Source organism: Rhinolophus sinicus, linkage group LG01 (genome assembly GCF_036562045.2).
Source record: "Rhinolophus sinicus isolate RSC01 linkage group LG01, ASM3656204v1, whole genome shotgun sequence".
Taxonomy (NCBI): Eukaryota; Metazoa; Chordata; class Mammalia; order Chiroptera; family Rhinolophidae; genus Rhinolophus; species Rhinolophus sinicus.
In genome coordinates, this window is record NC_133751.1 from 171,225,141 (window position 1) to 171,246,713 (window position 21,573).

At 40.8% G+C, this 21,573-nt stretch overlaps 1 protein-coding gene and 1 pseudogene across 2 annotated transcripts in view; both read right to left on the reverse strand.

The window, feature by feature from the left end:
• HIBCH (3-hydroxyisobutyryl-CoA hydrolase) overlaps positions 1-6,993 on the reverse strand; it is a 76,134-nt gene extending 69,141 nt beyond the window's left edge. For both annotated transcript variants that reach the window (XM_019740711.2, XM_074339398.1), the window contains exons 1-2: positions 6,730-6,993; positions 76-118 (exon numbers count right to left, since the gene is read on the reverse strand). In XM_019740711.2, the coding sequence (XP_019596270.1) occupies positions 76-118; positions 6,730-6,755 (69 nt within the window). In that variant the 5' untranslated portion in view covers positions 6,756-6,993. The remainder of the gene's footprint in view (positions 1-75; positions 119-6,729) is intronic.
• Positions 76-11,495, reverse strand: LOC109452041 (josephin-1; annotated as a pseudogene).
• Between the last annotated feature and the right edge of the window lie 10,078 nt (positions 11,496-21,573).

The window sequence follows — 21,573 nt, forward strand, 5'->3', positions numbered from 1 at the left end:
ACTCTATTTCCCTAACAATGACATTTTAAGTTATACATCTTTAATAATGCCAGAAAAATCAAAGTCCAAACTTACCAAATGTTGTAGTATGACATTAGTCCTTTTGAATGAATTAAACCTGAAACAAATGTAGAATTCAATGAACACAGTAATGTCAGTAGTCATGTTTCAATGTATAAATACTATACTCCCTTTTGCTTTAGCCTCCTCTACAACGTATTGAAACAAAAAAGTTGTTAAAAAAGTTTCACTCTCATTCATTGCTGGTAGAAACAAATGGTACGGCCACTTTGTAAGACAGTCTGGCAGTGTCTTACAAAACTAAACACACTTCACAACGTGATTCAGCAATTACACTCCTTGATACTTACCCAAATGAGTTGAAAACTAACATCCACAATAAAACCTGCACATGCATGTTTATGGGAGCTTTATTCATATAGCCAAGGCACAGATATAACCAAGAGGTTGTCCTTCAATAGATGAATGGATAAACAAACTGTGTTATATCTATATAATGGAGTACTACTCGGCAATAAAAAGAAATCCGCTATCATTTCACAAAAAGACAGAGGAAATTTAAATGAACACTGCTAAGCAAAGAAGCCAATCTGAAAAGGCTATATACTGTATGATTCAACTATGGGACATTCTGAAAAAGGTAAAACACTATAGAGACTGTGAAAAAACCAGTGGTTGTCAGAGAAAAGGAAAAATAGATGGAACACATGGGATGTTTAGGGCAATGAAACTAGTCTGTGTAATTGTAATGGCAGAGACACATCATTACACATTTGTCAAAATTTTCTGCTCAATTTTTCTGTAAACCTAAAACCGCTCTAAAAAATAAACTCTATTAAATTTTTTTTAAATTTGGTAAGGATGCAATAGGCATTCACAGATGTTGTAAGATATATAAATTGGTATTGCCCTTCCAGGAGGCAATCTGGAAATACATATCCACAACCTTTAAAAGGATCATACCCTTAGACTTAGTAATTCCACAAGCATTTATATTAAGGAAATCTCAGAGAAATGGTCAAGGTTTGTTTAGAAAGATGTTCACAATAATTATTTATATAAGGGAAAAACTGGAAACAAAGTAAATATTTAACAATATAGGAATGTATTTAAAACTGCCATCTATACAGAAACATCACACAGTCAATAAAAATATTTAGAAACATTTAAATAATACATATCATACGGAAAACAGTCATGACAGAAGTTACAAAAAGAAAGCAGACTACAAAACAGTAAGTACAATACTTCTAATTTTGTTTTAAAAGTGTTTGTTAGGCTAAGAATACAAAGCTTATGACACAGTTTGACAAAAGAGATCAGTAATTACAGAAGTCAGAATGGTGGAGGGTGGGGGCATGAGGCAACCGTGAGTGTTGGATATTGTCTCTACCCAGATGATGGTTACTGGACTGTACAAGTATGTAAGAGCTCACTGAGCGACAGACTTCAGAATAGAACATTTAAGAACTTAAAAATTAAGTAAGAAAGTAAAAGTAACCTAGGGCATGAGGAGGGCTTCTGGGATGCTGGTACTCTTGTTTTTTGATCCATGGGCCAGTGAAATGGGTATGTTCAGACTGTGAAAACTCATTAAGTTGTGTATCTGTATGCTTTGGGCCTTTTTAAGAAGTTCCCCAAAACACATCACTCTTGCCTCTGATGAACTCAGTACAGTGAGAGAGCTGCATATAAAAATACTGTAGTTAGAAGACACTGGGATGCATGCTAAACAAGAAGTGAAATGTAAGGTGTATGGAGACAGGACAAATCAGTAGCGGCAGCAGCTTGATAAGGACAGTACACGTGTAGCTACATATACTACCTGACAGAACTGCAAATATGCTGATTAAGTTTTCAAGGATACTTTGAGATTGTCTGAGGGGCATTAGTTTAGCTGAGGCATTAAAAAAAAAAAGCAGTATGACCATTGTTACCACTTTTAACCACATCTTAGATGACCGAATTTATAAAAATATTTGTAATCCAACTTACTTTTCAGAATTTACCTCACTCTCCTTTTACATATGGATCAACACTACAAGGGGGCGGGAAAATCACTATCTGTTTACATCAGTCACACTTCACATTCCTGGAGTAGAGTATTTTGAATGTGCCTTGCCACAAGTAAAATATTCTCATCCTAGTCCAGCGATTCCGCAACTTGTCTGCACATTACAATCACCTGGAGACTCTTGTAAACATTCCAAGGACCAGGTCACATCCAAGACTAATTAAATCAAACTCTGGAGGTGGGACACAAGCATAGGTATTCTGTGTGACCCTCCCTCAAATGATTCCAGTGTGCAGACAAGTTATCCTTACAATCAATATTTTATAAAAATTAGACTGAAGTGACAGATCCTAGCTTATTTAGGGATGTTTTCTAAACAGAGTTGTCATATAGACTTTTAAAATCTGAACTACAGTACCCTGCAGTACCATTTCTAAATTTTTCAATTTTATCTCTATAGAAGTTTTTCTAAGTATCAAAAAAATGTAAGCACTAATTTCTTTAGATAAGAATAACCTGAATTCCTTAATGAGGCCAGTACCCAAGTGCCAGTTCAAGGTTAAAGCCAATGCTGCCAGACTGGCAGGCAAGTTTTATGTAACAGTTTAAGTACTGCCTGCAACATAGCGAGTACACCAAGCAACACAGGCCTAGGTTCAAGTCCCAGTTTTATTTGTGAAACAGGATTTTATTTCACTCAAAGAAAGTTAACAAAAACCTACTAAAGGCAGGTGCAAAGCACTGAGCATAGCATTCATAAGTCACAAAAATCTCTAGACCAACTATTACAAAACAAAACAGAAAACACACCTAAGAACAACTAAGTTCCTTGCCAGATTCTATAGAATCATATTGCTTCTATTTGTTCTGATTCATACTCAGCTGTTATTCAAAATCTAATATTAACTTTTGTATCTCAAAAATGTATTTGAATATTCAGAATCCCCAAGTAATTCTGGACTTATGGTCTTTTGTTTCCTTCCTATCGGCTTCAAAACCGTCATCTGGTGCAGGGGAAGAGGGCATGCACAACTCAGCTACTGCTAGTTTACTAACTCACTTTATCAGGCTTATTTCCTTCAGGTTGTGGTCAAATTGGCTGCTTGGGGCAGTTCTCAGTCTGGTTCCTTGACCAGCACATCAGCATCCCCTGGGAGCAGTAGCTAGAAATGCAAATTCTTGACCCCATCCGAGACTTACTGAATCAGAAACTATGGGGGGGAGGCCCAGAAATCTGTGTTTAACAAACCCTCTAGGTGATTCTGATACATGCTATTATTAAAAACAACTGTCTTAAAAGGATAAGAACATTATCATAGGGGATTTTAAAAATTATCCAACAGAACACACATGGGCTCACATAATTAAACAACTTTTCATGGAACTGTTTAAGATGATGATATAATGAAAACAGTCCTTAATGAAGCTTATTGCAGCAGAAATAGGCAAGGTAGGATGTGAATAGAGCAGAAAATCAAGTATAAGGCCACGTAATTCAGTCATGAATTAATGAAGAATAGCAGCTGTGGAAACAGAAAGGAATGATTTTATTAAAAGTTACTATGGGGTGGCCGGATGGCTCAATTGGTTAGAGCACGAGCTCTGAACAACAGGGTTGCCGGTTCGATTCCCACATGGGCCAGTGAGCTGTGCCTTCCACAACTAGATTGAAGGACAACGACTTAGAGCTGATGGGCCCTAGAGAAACACACTGTTCCCCAATATTACCCAATAAAATTAAAAAAAAAAAGTTACTATGAAGTAAAAACTCAATGGATAAAGAAAACAATTATGCCAAAAAACACCTCCCAGATTTCAAGCCAGGATAGCTATGAGAATATAGGTACTGAAAAGGTTGAGAAGGAAACTAGCTGGTTTATAGGATAAAATATGAATTTCATTTTTAATTTCTTGAGATTATACTGACATTAAATAGAAATATTCAACATCAACTGGAGAAAAAAGACGAACTTGAAAGAAAAGTTAGGATTAAAGACATGCTAGGAAGGCACTTGCACAATTACTGAGGCAGCCAGTTCTCTATGAAGAATAACTGAGAAATAACCTGCAGTGAAAAACTAGTGGCCTGAAGTCAGCCTGCGTCTACAAATGTGTTCAGTTTGGTCAGCAATATTTTAAAACTACAAACATTTAAAAATCAAGAGATTTCACCTAAAGTGCAGTTTTCCAGCTTTGCCAGAAAATTTGGTAGTGATGGGAAACCCTGGATCTACATTTTATAATAGCAACAATGCCTAGAATTGAGAGGCCACCTCCTTCAGACAGAGCACTGCTGCCATCCCACCAGCATCACCCAATGCTTCCGTCTTAGCCTCTCTCTGCATTTTGGTTTGTGACTCCTAGCATAGGAAAAACAAACATAACAGAGAATCAAATACTGAGCCTTCAGAAACAACTACGTAGAAGTAAAATAGAGAGAAAAGAGGCAGCTTAAGAAGTAAGAACCAAAACAATGTAGTGAAACAGTACAGAGTAGAGAGAGAAGGGAACGAGTACTATTAACAACTTAAAGATCAACCCCTTTAAAGAAGGTCCCAGCTTCCTTTCTAAACCTGGCTCTCTCATAACTACTTTTCCTTTAAGACACTTATCAGAGTTGGTAACTAAGTATTACTTTTGTTTTAATATTTGTTTCATTACCTGTTTTCCTTTCAGACAATCAAGAACAGCAAGTAGTCCAGGTTGGCTACAGGATAATATCCCAGAAACAAGAACAAAACATTATGTATTGTTGAATTCATGAATTGGGGCCAAATCTTTGAAACCCAGGATGGGAACTTTTATTTTACTTAATTTCAGAAACATCTCTGAGAGCTTCTGAACAGAGGAATGGCAGGTAATGAAGGAAACTTTAGCAGGATTAATCCGGCAGTCATGTGCAGATTCAAAATGGGAAGAGTTAAGTCCACCAATCAACTTTCTGCAAAATGAACAAGTGATATGAACAAAATGATAAATTTGAGGAGATTGCTCATATTTGAATCAACAGGAAGAGAACGACTGGGAGTGTGGGAGAACTCAGATAACTTTAGGAATCTAGAAGAATGACAGGGTCATGAAGTTGCAAGTGCAGATACTGAGTGAAGGTTGCACTTATGTGCAAATTTATAGTTGAGAAGCAAATGAGACGGTCAGATGGTTCTGACCACCCACCACTAGCTCAGGATACATCAAGGTTAGAAATACAAATTTGAGAGTTATCTTTGGAGCGGCGCTTTATTTGGGAACAAAGGAAATTTCCAAGGGCTGAAATGGCACTAGGGCAAGATGTGTAGTGGAGGGCGGTAAAAGGAAATCAAGAAAATGCCAGGGAAGCCAAGGAAGCTGGAGTTCAAGAGGGATTGCCCAACAATGTTAACCACAGTAGAGGTTTTATTTCCTTTCAGAAACACTCTCTGTGGCATACTATTTATTAATACATCTGTGGGTTAGGACGTTGTAGGCTGGATAACCTTGGGCTCAGGGCTGTGTTTTCCTAGGGTAATACCCACTCCAGGGCTGGCCCTGGAAAAGGCATCTCGGATCAAAGCCCCCAAACTACTCCAGGATTGACCTAGTCTGCACCTTGAAACGTGGGGGTGGAAAAAAGTCAACCACTGGGAATGACATTCGTTTCCTAGTTAGTTAACTTTGTTAATAAAAGTGTCTCCCAATTTATTTCCCAAATAATTTGGAATTTGCTCATAATTTCAAAAAATCAGCAGCAATGATTACATGTACTGATTTTCTTAGTATTTACCAGGTCTCTGTGAGCTGGTTACAGGGAAAGGGACACACTAATTTCAAGGTATTTTTTTTTTTTTTAAAGGAAAGCAATTCTTCCATTTCTGTTCAAATATTTATTGAGAACCAGGTCTGTGAATACAATGTTAAGCAACTAGACACACTCGCCGAAAGCAGTAACTATTCTTAAATCAAAGAACCACTCTCCTTCCTGCCCCACCAGGCAAACTCAAAGACTGAAGAACCCAGGAATTTAAGTCGTGGAGGAAATAAGATGGTTCTCTCTTCATGTGGTCACAGCTGCTACCTGGTAATGTGTGGGGACAGGCAGTAGGCTTCAAGACTGATGTAGCCTAACTTCCTAAAATGATTGCTCTCAGATTTCCTCAGCTGAGCCCAAGATGCATTCAGTAGCACTTTCAAAAGTTAAACACAATATTGCAGACATACTCCACCAAGCTACGTTATGTGTCCGCAACACTAGCCTGGAATTTCCAAACAGCTGTATTAAGACTGTGACCATCCCATCCAACAGAGCTGAGCACTAAAGTCACACCACGAGCACAGGTGCAACCACTGGCAAAGCATGAGCACGAAATACGCCACGAAATTCCTCCAAGTTGAAACCCTGTGTGTCCCCCAAACTATACTCAACTGTTAGGAAAGAAACTGGGGTCAAAAGGAAAGGCGTGCAGGGTCAAGGCTGACCAAGACCCAGAGTGGCAGAAGGTGATGCTTCAAAGAAGGTGCTAGAAGGAGTAAGGGTGAGTCACACAGGAGGGCTGGGGGTGCTCCAGCCAGGTAGGGTGTCAAATCTGAGGTCTGCACCTCCTGCAAGACGATTCGAAACTTCCAGGCCAGGAAGTCCCCACTCCTGATCCTTTTTCACCTCTGCGAGCAAGCACAGCAGATGAGCCTGCGCTAGGCCGCCCGCTCGTTCACTCACTCACCTCGCCATGAGTTCCCACAACCTCATCGCGAAAACACTTGCAAGCCAAAGCAGCACAGGCGGTACTCCCAGATGGCTCTTCACTCCTCGCGTCAGACCCGCCCACTGCCTCGGTGTGCTGCCGGACACAGATGACAAGTCCTCCAGGCGGCCAGAGCGGCCCACGACAGGACTTGACGCAATGCGTCGCAGAGGGGCGGGGCGAGAACTGCTTGACAGAAAGGGTTCAGGACGGGAGAAGGGGAATGGGCCGGGGCGGGGCCGGCGGAGGCGGGGCCGGCGGAGGCGGGGCCGGCGGAGGCGGAGGCGGGGCCGGCGGAGGCGGGGCCGGCGGAGGCGGAGGCGGGGCTGGCGGAGGCGGAGGCGGCGGAGGCAGGGCCGGCGGAGGCGGAGGCGGGGCCGGCGGAGGCGGGGCCGGCGGAGGCGGGGCCGGCGGAGGCGGGGCCGGCGGAGGCGGGGCCGGCGGAGGCGGGGCCGGCGGAGGCGGGGCCAGAGGTGGGCTGAGGCTGTCGGCACAGAGCAGACATGGGCTGGTTGGGAGGAAGCACATTGTTTTCTAGAGGCCCTGTGGGGAAAAGCCTAGGTGGGCTAAGCTTGGCCTGCTTAATTTGATTAGCAGGAATTGTAATGAAAAATTCTTCTGGAACTTTAACCTTTTTAAATTATTATTTTTTATGTACGAATGTCGTGCAGGGAGTCAAGTGGGATCTCTGCTCCCGCTCCCCACATAAGAACGTCGATTGTGGCCAGGCCCAAAAGGAACACCCACGGAGCCATAGGTAGGGAAGTCATACCACTATGGTCTCACTGGAGCCTGGGTTCACCGGACATGTGACCTGCTGTCCGCTTTTCTGCCAACCTTCCTCCAACTCTCCTCCGACTCTCCTCCGACTCTCCTCCGACTCTCCTCCGACTCTCCTCCGACTCTCCTCCGACTCTCCTCCGACTCTCCTCCGACTCTCCTCCGACTCTCCTCCGACTCTCCTCCGACTCTCCTCCGTAGCCGCAGCAGTTATATTAGTGGCCAATGGCTCACTGGTTACAGCTGACGGCCAAGTAGCCACAGTTGATAGCCATTTACTACCTGAGCCAGCACCTTTTTATGTGAGGCCGAGAGCCTGGAAACTGCTTTCTGGGGCTCTGTCCCCACAACGAAGTTCTCCATTTTTAATGTTTGGCTAAACAGAATATATCTTTTGTAAACAAACCCAGCACAAAACCAACAAAAAAAGGGGAGGTGGAATAAAAGCAAAAAAAAAAAAAAAAAAAAGCCTACATCCGGCCTGCCCCCTTCCTTAAAGGAAATGGGGCTTTTTGCCCTTGGGCATCAGCATGGGTTCCTGTTCTTAAGCACCCGAATTGGATATGAAGGGAGAAGCTACCTGTCGTGCAGGGCGTCCGGCAGGGTCTCTGCTCCCGCTCCCCACATAAGAACGCAGGATATGGTGAGGCCAAAAAGGAACACCCATGGAGCCATAAGTAGGGGAGTCATACCACTATATTCTTGCTGGCAGCATCCGCCTCTCTGCAATCCGCTCTTGTTAGCTCAGCCACCATCTTCTTGCTAGCCCCCATTTTTTTGCTAGCATAGCCACAGCAGTTATATTAGTGGCCAATGGCTCACTGGTTACAGCTGACGGCTCACTAGCCACAGCTGATGGCCATCCAATCACAGTTGATGGCCATTTACTACCTGAGCCAGCACCTTTCTATGTGAGGCCGAGAGCCTGGAAACTGCACTCCTGGCTTTGTCCCCACACTACCCCTGAAATGTTTAAGTGTCTTTGCATATCCCATTGGCTCATGGACTCCTAAGTGCATGGAGTCCCATTGAAGTGCCATTTGCACAGGCCCAAACAGATTGGCAGAGAGGAGTTTTCTCCTCTTCACAGAAATGGCTCACCATCACTGACAGTACCAATGGACCCAAGTTCCTGCTTGTGACAATCAGCAAGTGTCATGCAGTGTTTCACGCGGAGTCTCTGGTCCTGCTCCCTACATAAGAATGCAGGATATGGTGAGGCTGAAAAGGAACACCCATGGAGCCATAGATAGGGGAGTCATACCACTATATTCTCGCCGGCGGCTGGGTTAGAGACACAGGAAGCAGGAGCCACATGATCCGCAATCTGCCGTCTGCTTCTTTGCGTGCCAACCTCACTTGCTAACTGCAATCCCCCGTGCTAACTGCACTTGCTAGCCATAATCTGCCATCTGCGTCTCTGCCAGCCAACCAACCCCTTGCTAACTGCAATCTGTGCTTGCTAGCTGAGCCACAGCAGTTATATCAGTGGCTAATGGCTAATCGGTAACAGCTGATGGCCATCTACTACCCGGGCCAGCACCTTTCCACGTGAGGCCGAGAGCCTGGAAACTGCTCTCTGGGACTCTGTCCCCATAGCAAGGTTGGCTGCAACTTCTGGCTGGTGGTGGTTGGAATGTCAATGTGCAGGGGTAAAGAGCTCCCTGTGCTCCAAGCAAGTCTGGTGTAGAAAATGGTGTAGAAGGGACTGCAGCCAGTTGCTCAGGTGTAATGCAGTAGCCGCTTGTTGGCCTCCACCTAAAAAAAACAAAACAAAAAACAGCCTTGTCGGATTGAAGATACATGGGCAGAAAAAGCACTGGTGTAAACATGCAGTCCAATCACTGGGGAGGAGAAAGCCTCAGCTTTGTCCTGTTAAGCTTCCTCAGGTTTGATATGCAAGCCCCAGGCTGGCTTTGCTGCTGGAGAGAAGTCTGGCCAGTGGGCAGCTCTCAGATCTGCCAAGACCATTGATCTGTAAGGGCTAGACAGGCCATCCCTGCCTGCCCACCTGTCTTGAGGCCACCACAACCACTTTGATGACTCCACGTGTTATTCCCCCTCCTTCTCTAGTTTACTAAAATTACAGGAGAAAAGTGTCCTACAACTATTTAAAGAGGTAGGGGACGGGTAAATTCTCAGTTGATTTGTAAAAGAAACTACAGAAAGGTCACAAACCCAGATCCTATAACAACGCACATAAACCATCCAACTTGAGGGCTCTGCTTCCTGTCACTATAGTGATCCCGAGCCTGTGACTTCTGATTGTAGCTGTTCTTAATCTCTGAGAACCTTATCTTCACAACACTTTCCTCACCCAACTCTGTCTTAAACTAATGGAATTTGATGTTGAAGGCAGACATTTTTTGCTGATTTTGCCAGAGTGGGTCAACTGGGAAAACTGCCCTTTTGCGTAACTTGTGCACCAGAGCCTCCTAAATCAATGTAATGAAGTGATAAGGACAATGCTGGAATGAGGCACACAGGTCACCAGACCTTCCCCAGCCTGGCTTTGGCCATGTAGGTATCGAGCTCACCCTGTTACGCTAGATGGAACGTTGCAGGATTCAACTACCGTGGAATATCGGAGAACTTTTCATTATAAAACTCCAAGAATGGCCATAAACCAACCTTAAAAATGGTGTAGGGGTGGCATTAAGGGTTGGAGAAGGCATGCTGTACTGCTGCTGGCGTTTTTGGAGATGGTTTCCTAAGAGGCCCTTTTGCTCTGCGCCCTTTGAGTCAGTCACCTGGGCTTTGCATGCACTGTGTCTTCAGACCCACTAGTTGCCAGAAAGAGGAAATGCAGGCAGCATCCCCAGGTGAGTCAGAGCAGCAGTGAACTCCAGCAGAGCCTCTGTCATGTCCTCATGGGAAAGGGGGGCATACACTAGGACCCATCTTCTTCTCTCCTCTCTTAAATAAAACAAAGGTCTTCCATCCCTTGCTCTAAGCACAGAGCTCCTACCTTCCTTTCCCAGGAACAAGCAATGCTGGTTGGTTCTTGTAACAGTCCACACATCTGGCCTATTGCACTGTCAAATCTGAGGGGGGAAACCCGATGAGATGTTTGGGGAAGTGGCAAGGACAGACATACTGTATCGGCCACAGCACATCATGAAGAATGTAGGGGGTTGCTCACAGTTCTTTCTCACAAATGATGTTTCAGGAATTTCCTGAGCTCGCTCTCGCCTCCAATCCACTTGGGCAGGCATCTTCCATTTGGATCAAGGGTGGAGTAGGCACCACCTGTCTCTTGAACACAGATCCTTGTGCTGCCTTTTGCGAGGCAACTTCAGTGGCCCTCAGCACAGGCTGGAGGGTAGATTCATGACGAAGCCATGACTTTAGTGAGAGCAATGGCACTGACATCCCTGCGCTCGGCCCACCAAACAGTTCCATAGCCTTTGGTTTGAAGTGCTGCCATAATGATGTTCACATCGTAGTTCCCATTTCCCAGCGTTCTCTTCTTGTGGGGGATCATCATGTTGTTTGGAGACAACCTCTGGAAAATCTCCTGCAGCGTTTCCCAGGTGAATGCAATGTTGTCCTGGGAGACGTTATTGAGGGCACACAGGGCACAAAGCGCCCAGCTCTGTTTCTCATGGCAGATTTGTGGGGGTGATTCAGAGTTGACCTTGTCTCCTTTCCATGGCTCACAACTTGTGTGTTTCATTTTAGGTTCCAGAGGGGCTAAAAACACCCCACCCTTCCCTCCTGAAGAAAAATGTAAGCTTCTCAGTCTTTTCAGGATTCCTGAGGTACACCTTATTTTTTTAGTGTCCAGACTTACGGTTTGTCATGAAGAGAAAATGTTGGAATCAAAAGGAAAAACAATCCTCCTCTTTTTCCTCTCTCTTCCCAATAGAAAAATAATTTTTGGATTAGTGTATTTCACTGCCACTGTCAAAGTACCGAATTTTAAAAAGTCATATAAAATCTAAGAACTTGTTCTCTTCTCCAGCCCTGCCTTCCCACTCCCACCCCCACCCGCCCAAAAAAAACCCATGATTTTCTTGCTGTATTTTCCTCTCTGCTAAAGCCAACCAGGCGTCAATGCAGGAGGACAGAACGGAATCGATCACATTACTCCTCTTCCATTTCTTTACAACCACAACACCACTGATTCAGGAGACAAGGCTTGGGTGGTGGATAGAATGCAGCTCGCCAGGGCCCGCCAACGCCAGCAGGATCCCAGGCTTTGCTGGGCGTGGGGCGAGGCTCTCCGTCAGCCTGGGTGCAGTTCTGTCCCCTCAGGGGATAGGCCAAGAGGGCCGGCTCCTTCGGAAAGCTGAACTCACCTTTTCTGCCACCTGGGGTTGTGGCCCATCCCCTGGGCCACGCGCAGTGAGCTAACAGATGGGCACCTATGGAATTTTAACCTTTTTAAAATTAAAAATGTAAATTTAGTATTCTTTCCTTTGATTACTCAAACAGCTGAAATGCACTTGATAACAGGAGGACATTGCTATCGTTTATTTCTAATCCAACATATAGTCTATTCCTAACCCTTTCACATGAGGATGGGGATATTTCCAGTTTGGGGGAGAAGTTGTAGATACCCAACTCTTCCTCAATGACAGACAAGAATTGTCTCATTAAAACGTGATACAGTATATGTCTTCACCAACTAAACTAAAAGTTACTGTTATCAATGAAAGTATAATTATTCAGAAAGCAGCTTACTTTGAAATGAAAACAAGATTTAACTCATCCACTAGGACCCACTATTAAATTGATTCAGAAAAATGTTCCTCTGCATCCAAACACACCCAGATGCCCAGCAGCAAACATTTTATCATCACTAAAGTATTGACACAGAAAGAAGGAATTCGGTGAAGAATTCCAGAGAGAGGGAAGCTAAAAGAGTTAGTCTTAGCTCCCTGACATTTCAGAAGATGCTGTCAAGTCTTTGATCAAAAATCACTTTTCTAACCTGGGTCAGATATAATTCCCAAATACACCCTGAACAGAGGACAAGCAACAGGCATCACAGAAGGAACTTCTGACCTGCAACTCAGTTTTATTTGTTCGTTTTTCATAACTTATGCTAGGAACTCTGAGGGGTTAGAAATAGCAGAAGGAACAAAAAGTAAAAGATCACCCTGCCTTTGTGAACTTTATATTCCACAATAAGATACTATCTTTGTCTCTATCTCATATTGAAAATGGGTAGAAGGGCTGGTCCAGTGGCTCAGGTGGTTGGAGCGCTGTGCTCCTAACACCGAGGTCGCCAGTTCGATTCCCACATGGGCCAGTGAACTGTGCGCCAGGTTCATAATACCAAGGAGTTGTGTCCTACACAACTAGACTGAGAAACAATGGCTTGAACCGGAGTGGGGGGGTCGTGGGGGTAGGCAGAAAAGGGATGGTCTGGAAAGCGCTTCTGGGACAGCAAAATGAGTGATAACCTGAATAAAGTGAATGTGATGATTGGGACAGTCCCAGCCTATGGTCTGGTGGAAAAGACAGGAATGCATAATGATAAATTATTCTCTTTGCTATATAATACACTGTGACAGAATGTTAAATTCAAGGTTTTAACTGAGGTGCCAAGATATGATAAATATCAACTATCACATGAGTTGTGAGATGGACCAAAATGCAATTTTGAAAAATATATACATATATTAACAAGTTTGATAAGTCTTTAAACCTTTGACTCATTTCAAAGATGGGGAAATTTAAAAAATGTTATGAGGATGCTTTTAGGAAGAGGAATTTCATAGAATATTGTGGAGATTCTAGCTAAAATACTTGGGGAAAGTATCACTAACTGGGCTTTGAAGGACAAGTAGTTGTTTTTATTTGCAATTCAGTTTTTAAATGGCTATAGGACATCACTATTTGAGATCACAACCTGACATTGCCAGCATGTCTCATTCAGTGTGCACAATAAACGAATGAGTCATCTGACCCAGCACGTTTTACTGGAAAAGCTTAGCCCAAGATTCAAAGCTTCCCTGTCCCTGTTAGTGTGTGTGCAAACTGTGTCACACAAGTCCCCATGCTTAGAAGGGCCCTGAATTTGATTTAATGATCTACTCTTAATAATTTTTGAACAAGGGGCCCCGCATTTTCATCTTATACTAGCCCCTGCAAATTATGTAATCAGTCCTGACCTGCCATTTGAACACTAGTTAATAGTTTAGTGACCTTGAACAAGCAATGTAACCCAAGACCTTTTCCAAAAGTGTTTGTATTACTTTGAGATAAGATTTCTAGTTGCAGACCCACAGAATGGAAAATATTTTTGCAAATGATATATTTGATAAGGAGCTTGTATCTAAAATATGTAAATAACTATTACAACTCAATAATGAAAAAGACAAATTGCCCAGTTAAAAAATGTACAACAGATCTGAATAGACCATTCTCCAAAAAAGATGTACCAATGATCAATAACCATATGAAAAAGACGCTTAACATGATTAGCCGTCAGGGAAGAGCAAATCAAAACCATATGAGGTATGACTTCACACCCAACAGGATGGCTGCAATCAAAAAGACTGATAATAAATGTCGGTGAAAATGTGGAGAAATTGGAATCCTCATACACTGTGGTGGGAGCATAAAACGCGTGGCCATTTGGGAAAAAAAGTCTGGCAGTCCCTCAAATGGTTAAAAATGAAGTTACCTTTGGACCCACTCCTGGATATATACCCAGGAGGAAATGAAAACATAATCCACACAAATGTTTATAGCAGCATTATTCATAACAGCCAAAAAGTGGAAATAACCCAAATAGCTATCAAATGATGGATTTTCTAAAGTGATATATTCATACAATGAAATGTATTTGGCAATAAAAAGAAATTAAATACTGACTTATGCTAGAAATGGATGAACCTTGAAAATTCTATGCTAAGGTAAAGAAGCCAGTCATGAAAGACCATATATTACATTACTCCATTAATATCAGTGCTAGAATAAGCAAATGTGTAGAGTCAGGAAGTAGACTAGTGGTGACCTAGCATTTGGGTGGAGTGATGGGACAACTAGAGGTGGCACTAAGGGGTATAGGGCTTCTTTTTGGAGTAATAAAAATATCCTAAAATGTATTGTGATGATGGTTGCACTATACTAAAAGCCATTTAACTGTATATTCTAAGTGAATATTCTAACTGTATATTCTAAGTGTATATTCTAACTGTATATTCTAAGTGTATATTCTAACTGTATATTCTGTTAGCTCCACATCCCCATCGATATGTTGTGTTGTCAGTCTTTTTCACTTTAGCCTGCTGGTGTGTATTTTAGTTTGCATTTCCCTGGTGTCTAATGATAGGCAGTACTTTTTCTTGTGCTTATTATCATCTTTTGTAAAGTGGCGGATCAATTCTCTTGCCCGTATTTAAATTGGGTTATCATTTCATTATTGCTTGATGTCATCATTATCAATTGCTGTTACAAATTACCCTAAAACTTAGCATCTTAAAACAACAAACATTTATTATCTCTCTCAGCTTCTGTGGCTCAGGAATCAAGGAGAGCTTAGCTGCGTGGTTTTGGCTGAGTCTTTCCTGAGGTTGGAAGCAAGGACTGCAGTCATGTGACTGCTCAGCCAGGGCAGAAGCACCCACTTCCAGACTCACTCCTGGGCTTGTCGGGCGGCAGTTCCTTGCCACACGGGCCTCTCCACAGAGCTGCTCACAATGTGGCAGCTGGCTTCCTCCAAATCAAGTGATCCAAGAGATAGAAACCACCAAGACAGAAGCCATAGTATCTTTTATAATAACCTAATTTGGGAAAGCGCATGCCATCACAATGCCTTTTCTATTGGTCACACAGATCACCCTGGTACAGTGTGGGAGGGGACCACATGAGGGTGTTAGTAGTAAGAGGCAAGGATCATCGAGGGCTGTTCGGAGGCTGGCGGCCACTCCTGAATGCTTTTATTTTTTCTTCTGTTCACATTGCCAATCAGTCATCAAGGCATACTAATTATTTCTTTAAAACATCTCTCAAATGCTCTCTATCCTCTTAACACCCCCACAATACCATTCTGGTACTCACATGTAATTCATTCCAGATTTAATTTCTCTCTTCTCTTTCAACCATTACATCCTTCAATTCACTGTCTTATTGACAACAAATATTCCTAAGATACCACTTTTGACGTATTATTCGGCTGCTGTATAATCTCATCATTGCCTTAGCTATATTGTCTAACACTAGACACATGTGACTATTGAGCACTTGAAATGCAGCTTGTGTAACTGAAGAACTGATTTTTTTTTAAATTTAACAACGGAAGCAGCAAAAAATGTTTTCTATTGATTAATTTTCTATTGATTACATGTTAAAATGATATTTTGGATATATTGCGCTAGGGAAAATATATTGTTAAAATCAACTTCACCTGTTTCTATTTTTTAATGTGGCTAGTAGAAAATTTTAAATTACATAGGTGACACTATTATTGAACAGCAGCGAGCTATAACATTGAATTCAAACTGACTGACTTTTGAGGCAACAGAAACAGGGCTCCACACTAGATACCCAATCTTATTTCCCAGGTCCCTGCTCTCATTCCTGTCATACACATCTCTCCTGGATGTCCCTGAGCACATGTTTGTTTTGTGCCTCTGTGTCTTGGCTCACGCAGGTCCTCACACCAAAAAAGGCATTCTTGTTTTATCCTCTTTTAAAATTTTTCCATACCAAAGGCCTATCCTAAGTCTTATCTTCCTGTGGTGTCTCTTACTCTAACCTATACTGAGCTCTTTTCCTGAATTCAGTTTACACTTCTTCAATATACATAGCTCATAGCTCACTTATTGCTTATTTGTTGAATGCTAATTTTCTCTCTCAAACAAATTGTACATTCCTTGAGGATAGGATTTGATGCTTGTATGTGGTCTAAATCTTCCAAAAACCAAGGGCAGGGGACTGATAAACAAGCATACAAATTTGATATACTAGTTAATTAATAAATTTTGTGTACAAATAACTGTGTGTATTTTAATCAATATAAAACTGTCATTGGTATGAAAAAATACGGTTGTAAAATTTATTTGTGAAAAGTACAGATGCTCCGTGAATTAAGTAGCCACAACATGTGAATTATCCAGAAGCCAATACCAAGACTGAAAGGCAGGGAAGTGACTCCCTCGTACTTTCCCTTGTTGGAAATCAACGATCGGTAATCAATGAAAGGCTCTGAAGAAGCAGGCAAAAAGGTGACTACTGTTGGGTTGTGCCCCCTCAGTGCACCCACCCCCAACATATCCGCTTGCCCAAGCTTCCCCACCAATCAAGGATCTGTGCCATTGCCAGGAGGAGATGCTTACTCTACCTGTCCTGATAGCTCACTTCTGGAAGGACCACTGTGGTCTGTGCTACCTGGTTAGCACTGCCCTGCTTCTTTGCCCTTTGGTTGGGTAGGAAGTTTTAAGGCTCAATTCTCCACCTTTTCCTTTCACACCTCTTGGATGGGTGCTGAAACCCACTCATTTCACCTTCTTTTTATATTTGAGTTGCCCAAAATTTTGCCAAGTGGGATTCTGTGGGAGGAGCATTTTGACACCAATGTTCTTCTTTGCCAAAACTGCAAGGCAAGAGCCTAACCTATAACTACCTCATCCTAACCTACGACTAACCACCCCAAGGCTGTGAGTGTGGTGATCTCAGGGTACCCATTTGGCCAGGACCAACCACAAGATGCACAGAACGTAGACCAACTGCACCAAGTCCCAGGTATCTTCCTAAACAACAGAAACTGGGTCATATGACTGGAGGCCAAGAAGTAAGGCATCACTCACTATTAAAAACCTTAGAAGTTGAGCTATGTTTGGGTGCCTTTCTTCTCAATCTCCCTCTTTCTTTGGCCACATGGAATCTCACACAGGCTATGGAACGTCTGCTTTTCTCTAGTTTCATCATCTGTTTGGATACTGGGGATGTTACTAGGTTCCGAGATTACATGGGCTTGGTAGGCAATGATGGCTTATTTTTCAGATCATCAACCAGGCATCCACGGCCCGGGTATTGATTCAAATAGCAGCTGATAGAGATAGGAGCATTAATAGGAAATTTTAAATGCAAATATGGTTTCTTTTAGAAAAAAAATATTTGTATCTATGTACAGAAACATTCTAGAAGACTATATACCCAAAATATTAACAGTGGTTATCCTTGGTGATGGTGGAAATATGGGTAACTCAGTAGTTCTCTATAATTATTTATATTTTCTATTGTTCAGAATAATTGCTTTATCACAAAAATAAAAGTAGTTTTAAGGAAATAAAAAAAATTACACAAAACCTACTATATTTTTCTTTATAAGTAATTCCTAAAATACCCTTTGGATGAGTTTTTTCTTTACTACATGCATTGGGTTTGTAGTGAGTTGCTACCAGGTTGTGAATCTACCACATCAAAGAAGATTGAAAGGCTTATGTTTTTCTATAAGGTGCTCCCATCAAATCAGATTTCTTAGAAAAAAGCTTTAATACATTTTATGATTTTGATACATTATATGCCAAATTATGTCCCTAATAATTAAAATAAAATACATACATAACACTTACATATACATCATAAAATATAACACTGACATTATAAAGACTTTGCACTGTATTTTAAAATAATATAAGCCTTGGTATATAGTAATCCTAAAATGTCTATTTGTATATTTCTAGTAATTTTCACATTTCTAATATACAATATAAGGTTATCTTCATTATTTAAAATATGCATATTATATACATAGCATCTTGAGGATCTCAGTTTATCAATAAATATTTAAAATTACCACTAAAACATCAATTGAGTAAATAAGTAAATTGACCTGCCCTACGAATTTTGGTAAGTTGGGTTACAAATTTTGTGATGTTATCAAGTCCCACAGAAAACTGTGTAACCATGTAGATCTTTTGTAACAATTATGGCCTTTCAACAATTCTGGGTTTCCTAGAATTATTTGTAATAATAACATGTAATTAGATTAAAAGTTGTTTTAAAGTATGCATATATTCCCCCGATGAACATTAGGTTCCTTAATATTTGATATTTCTTTTGGGAAGAAATAAAATCAAATGAATATGTCAAAATAATATGTTTTTCCACTCATGTAGGAAAACTTCGAGTCCTTTTGAGAGTCACTTTTATATTGTTCTGGTTGGTGAGGCTTTCTACTATTCTTAATGCTATACTTACTTTCCCTATGGAAGATAAGAAAAGAAAGGAAAAGAGAAAGCCTTTTCCTTTCTGTAAGGAAAAGGAAAGAGAAAATTGTTAATATCGGTATTGTGCGGCTACTATGATCAGAAATCCTACTTTGAGATTTTTGCCTCCAAATCCTAAATTGAAAAAGAAAAATGACTCATCCCCTGATATTACTGGTAAACTCAACTGAAATTTATATAACTTCTCCCTATATTCAGGAACAAATGAGTTAGAGCAAAAAGATAGTGGAAGACATCAATGTTTGCCATACGTTTTTAAGATTCAATGTGGATGAGGTAGGAAATAATTTGCAGCTGATTAAAGATTGATGGTGAATGGTGATATAAAAGATTTCTGTTTTTAACTTTTAAATTTTTACTTCAGCAACAACAACAACAATTTATAGATTGCTACTGTTGTAGGCTGGTCTCCTAGACTAAGGAGTATATTGAGGACAAACCTTCATACTCACCCGGAAGATAATTATGACTAACTTAAGGGATGGAGAGCTGGAGACTGGAAACGGCAGTGAAGAAGTGACCGGTGACTGGGAATTAGCTTCCTTGTCCTCGTCTTGGTGTCAAGCAATGGTCTGCAACTTTCATTTAACTCATTTGTCCCCACAGAAGCATCTGCTGACATGTATTTGTTGCTATTTCCAAGATAAAATTTAACTGTATAGGTCAGGTAATATATTTAACTTTTCTTGCGGAAAAAGAGGGGGAAAACTGTGTATAAAGAGAGAAATTATGTGAAGTAGTACCAAAACACAAACAAACAGAAAAACCAGGAGACAAGTGTATGTTCTAATTTTCCAATGTTTTCTTTCCATTTATAACATTTTGTTATTTCATTTGTGGAATCATGAGATTAATCACAATAAGCAAACATTTCAGTGTCAAAACATTGTATATATATATATATATATATATATATATATATATATATATATATATTTGTGAAAAGCATTTAGGATCAAAGGTAAAACGTGTGAAGGCATTTTGAAAGCTAAAATTATTTTTTTAAGTTGTAAGGAAGTAGGCGTAATAGTACAGTCCCATTGCCCAAATATATTTAATATGTCTCCAAATATTACCTAAATAGTGAGGCACTTTATATATCACAGAAGGAAGTTAACACATTAAAAACACAGTATAATCAGCATATGAGAGATCTACTTCTTGTCTCCTCTTGTCTTTCCATTCTCTTGTTGGCTTTTTACCAGAATGATTTATTAACATGAGGTGTGGAGGAGACACAATGGATTTGGTTTTGGAAAAGAATTTGATTTTGTGTATTAGACATTTTAAAGAAGCCTCTTAAAGTTCTATTTTTGAATGCTTAAGAAATTAAAAGACTTCTAATACACGATTCCCTATGAAATTAATTTCAGTTTCATATTTGACATGTGTTATCCAAAAGATAGATTATGAAATTATGAACAGCTCTATAAATAAAGCTAGGCAAACTTATTCCAAGGCAAAATACACAAAAGGGATAAGCAATCAGGATGTATCATTCGAGATAATAAAGTTTGCAATAAAGTGATTTTACAAACTAAAGAGTATCAAGGAAGGCCCAACAATAAGTTGACTTTAGGGTCTCCCATAGATAGCTAAAGTAAACAAGAAAATATTCAGGAAGTTTAAGAACTGAAGGTGATGACTCATTGATAATATGCCTTCTCCAGAGGGATAACCTTTGCACGAAACACCACAGAAGTGTACACCTAATCAGCAGGCAGTGGGCTGGGCAGTTTACTTACAATGTTCAGGAAAAGCTCAGCGGAAGGCAATGCAGTGACCCTTCCATGAACCCTTTGCTCTCAAGTTCCGCCTTTAACTCCATTGCAATAGAGGGAAACTCAGATCCTAAGGATCCAAATGCTTCCAGGCTTTTATTATCTTATATCTGGGAATTCAGTAAGCAACACGTCTGTGGAAAGACAAGTGGAACAAAGAGATAATTCACATTGTATGAAGTTTAACATGTATGCAGTGTGTGTGTGTGTGTGTGTGTGTGTGTGTGTGTGTGTAGAGTGTGATAGAATAAAGAAAATTACTCAGCCTCAGTGAAAACCTGCTAGAGAGAAGCCTATATGTCTGTGCGTTGTAAAGAGACTGTATCTGCATGACTTGTCCTAGAAATTTATCCTTTGCTTTAGATAGCTCAGCTACTGGTAGTCCTCCGTACCACATTCAGCTCCTCCTGGTTTATACAGTTTAGAAAACTTGCACTATAACTTTAAAAAACTCAGTTTTAAATATTTTCTCAAAAATGTTAAGGATTCCTTCCCTAAATCTTTTTTAAAAATCATAGATATGCTTTGTTTTCATGAGAGTTATTTAATTTTTTCTAAGGTAAGTATAAATGATTTATATTAGTTAATGATTTAAAAGAAACACAAAAATAAGATTGTGTAATATGGTGGTAGGAATCTCCTACAACTAAATCAATTCAAACTGAGTCCTTGTATGGGTGACCTATATTTCCCTCTATTCGTTAATTACCTAATATCTTATGGTCAAGTCATTTTTACATACGCGTATGCCGAACAAAAGAGACGGTGGTGGCAAATGTTACAAAACTCATTTTAATCCAGTGAGCTACAATAAAATCCAATTGCAAGTTTCCAGCGGCTGATGTCAGTGGCTGCCATGCAATGTTGATCTATGTGACAACAACTGGTAACTTCAATGCTAGTTTGATATAACAGTAACGGATATGACTGAGTCTAGAAAGCCTGTGAGAGCCTGCTGACACTGCTACTGTCCGTTGTAGAGGCCTTGGCTAATAGCCATTAAAAATCATTATTTCAAAGGAATATTTAATAACATGGTGAAATGTTCATATATGGTGATTTTAAAAAGTTTA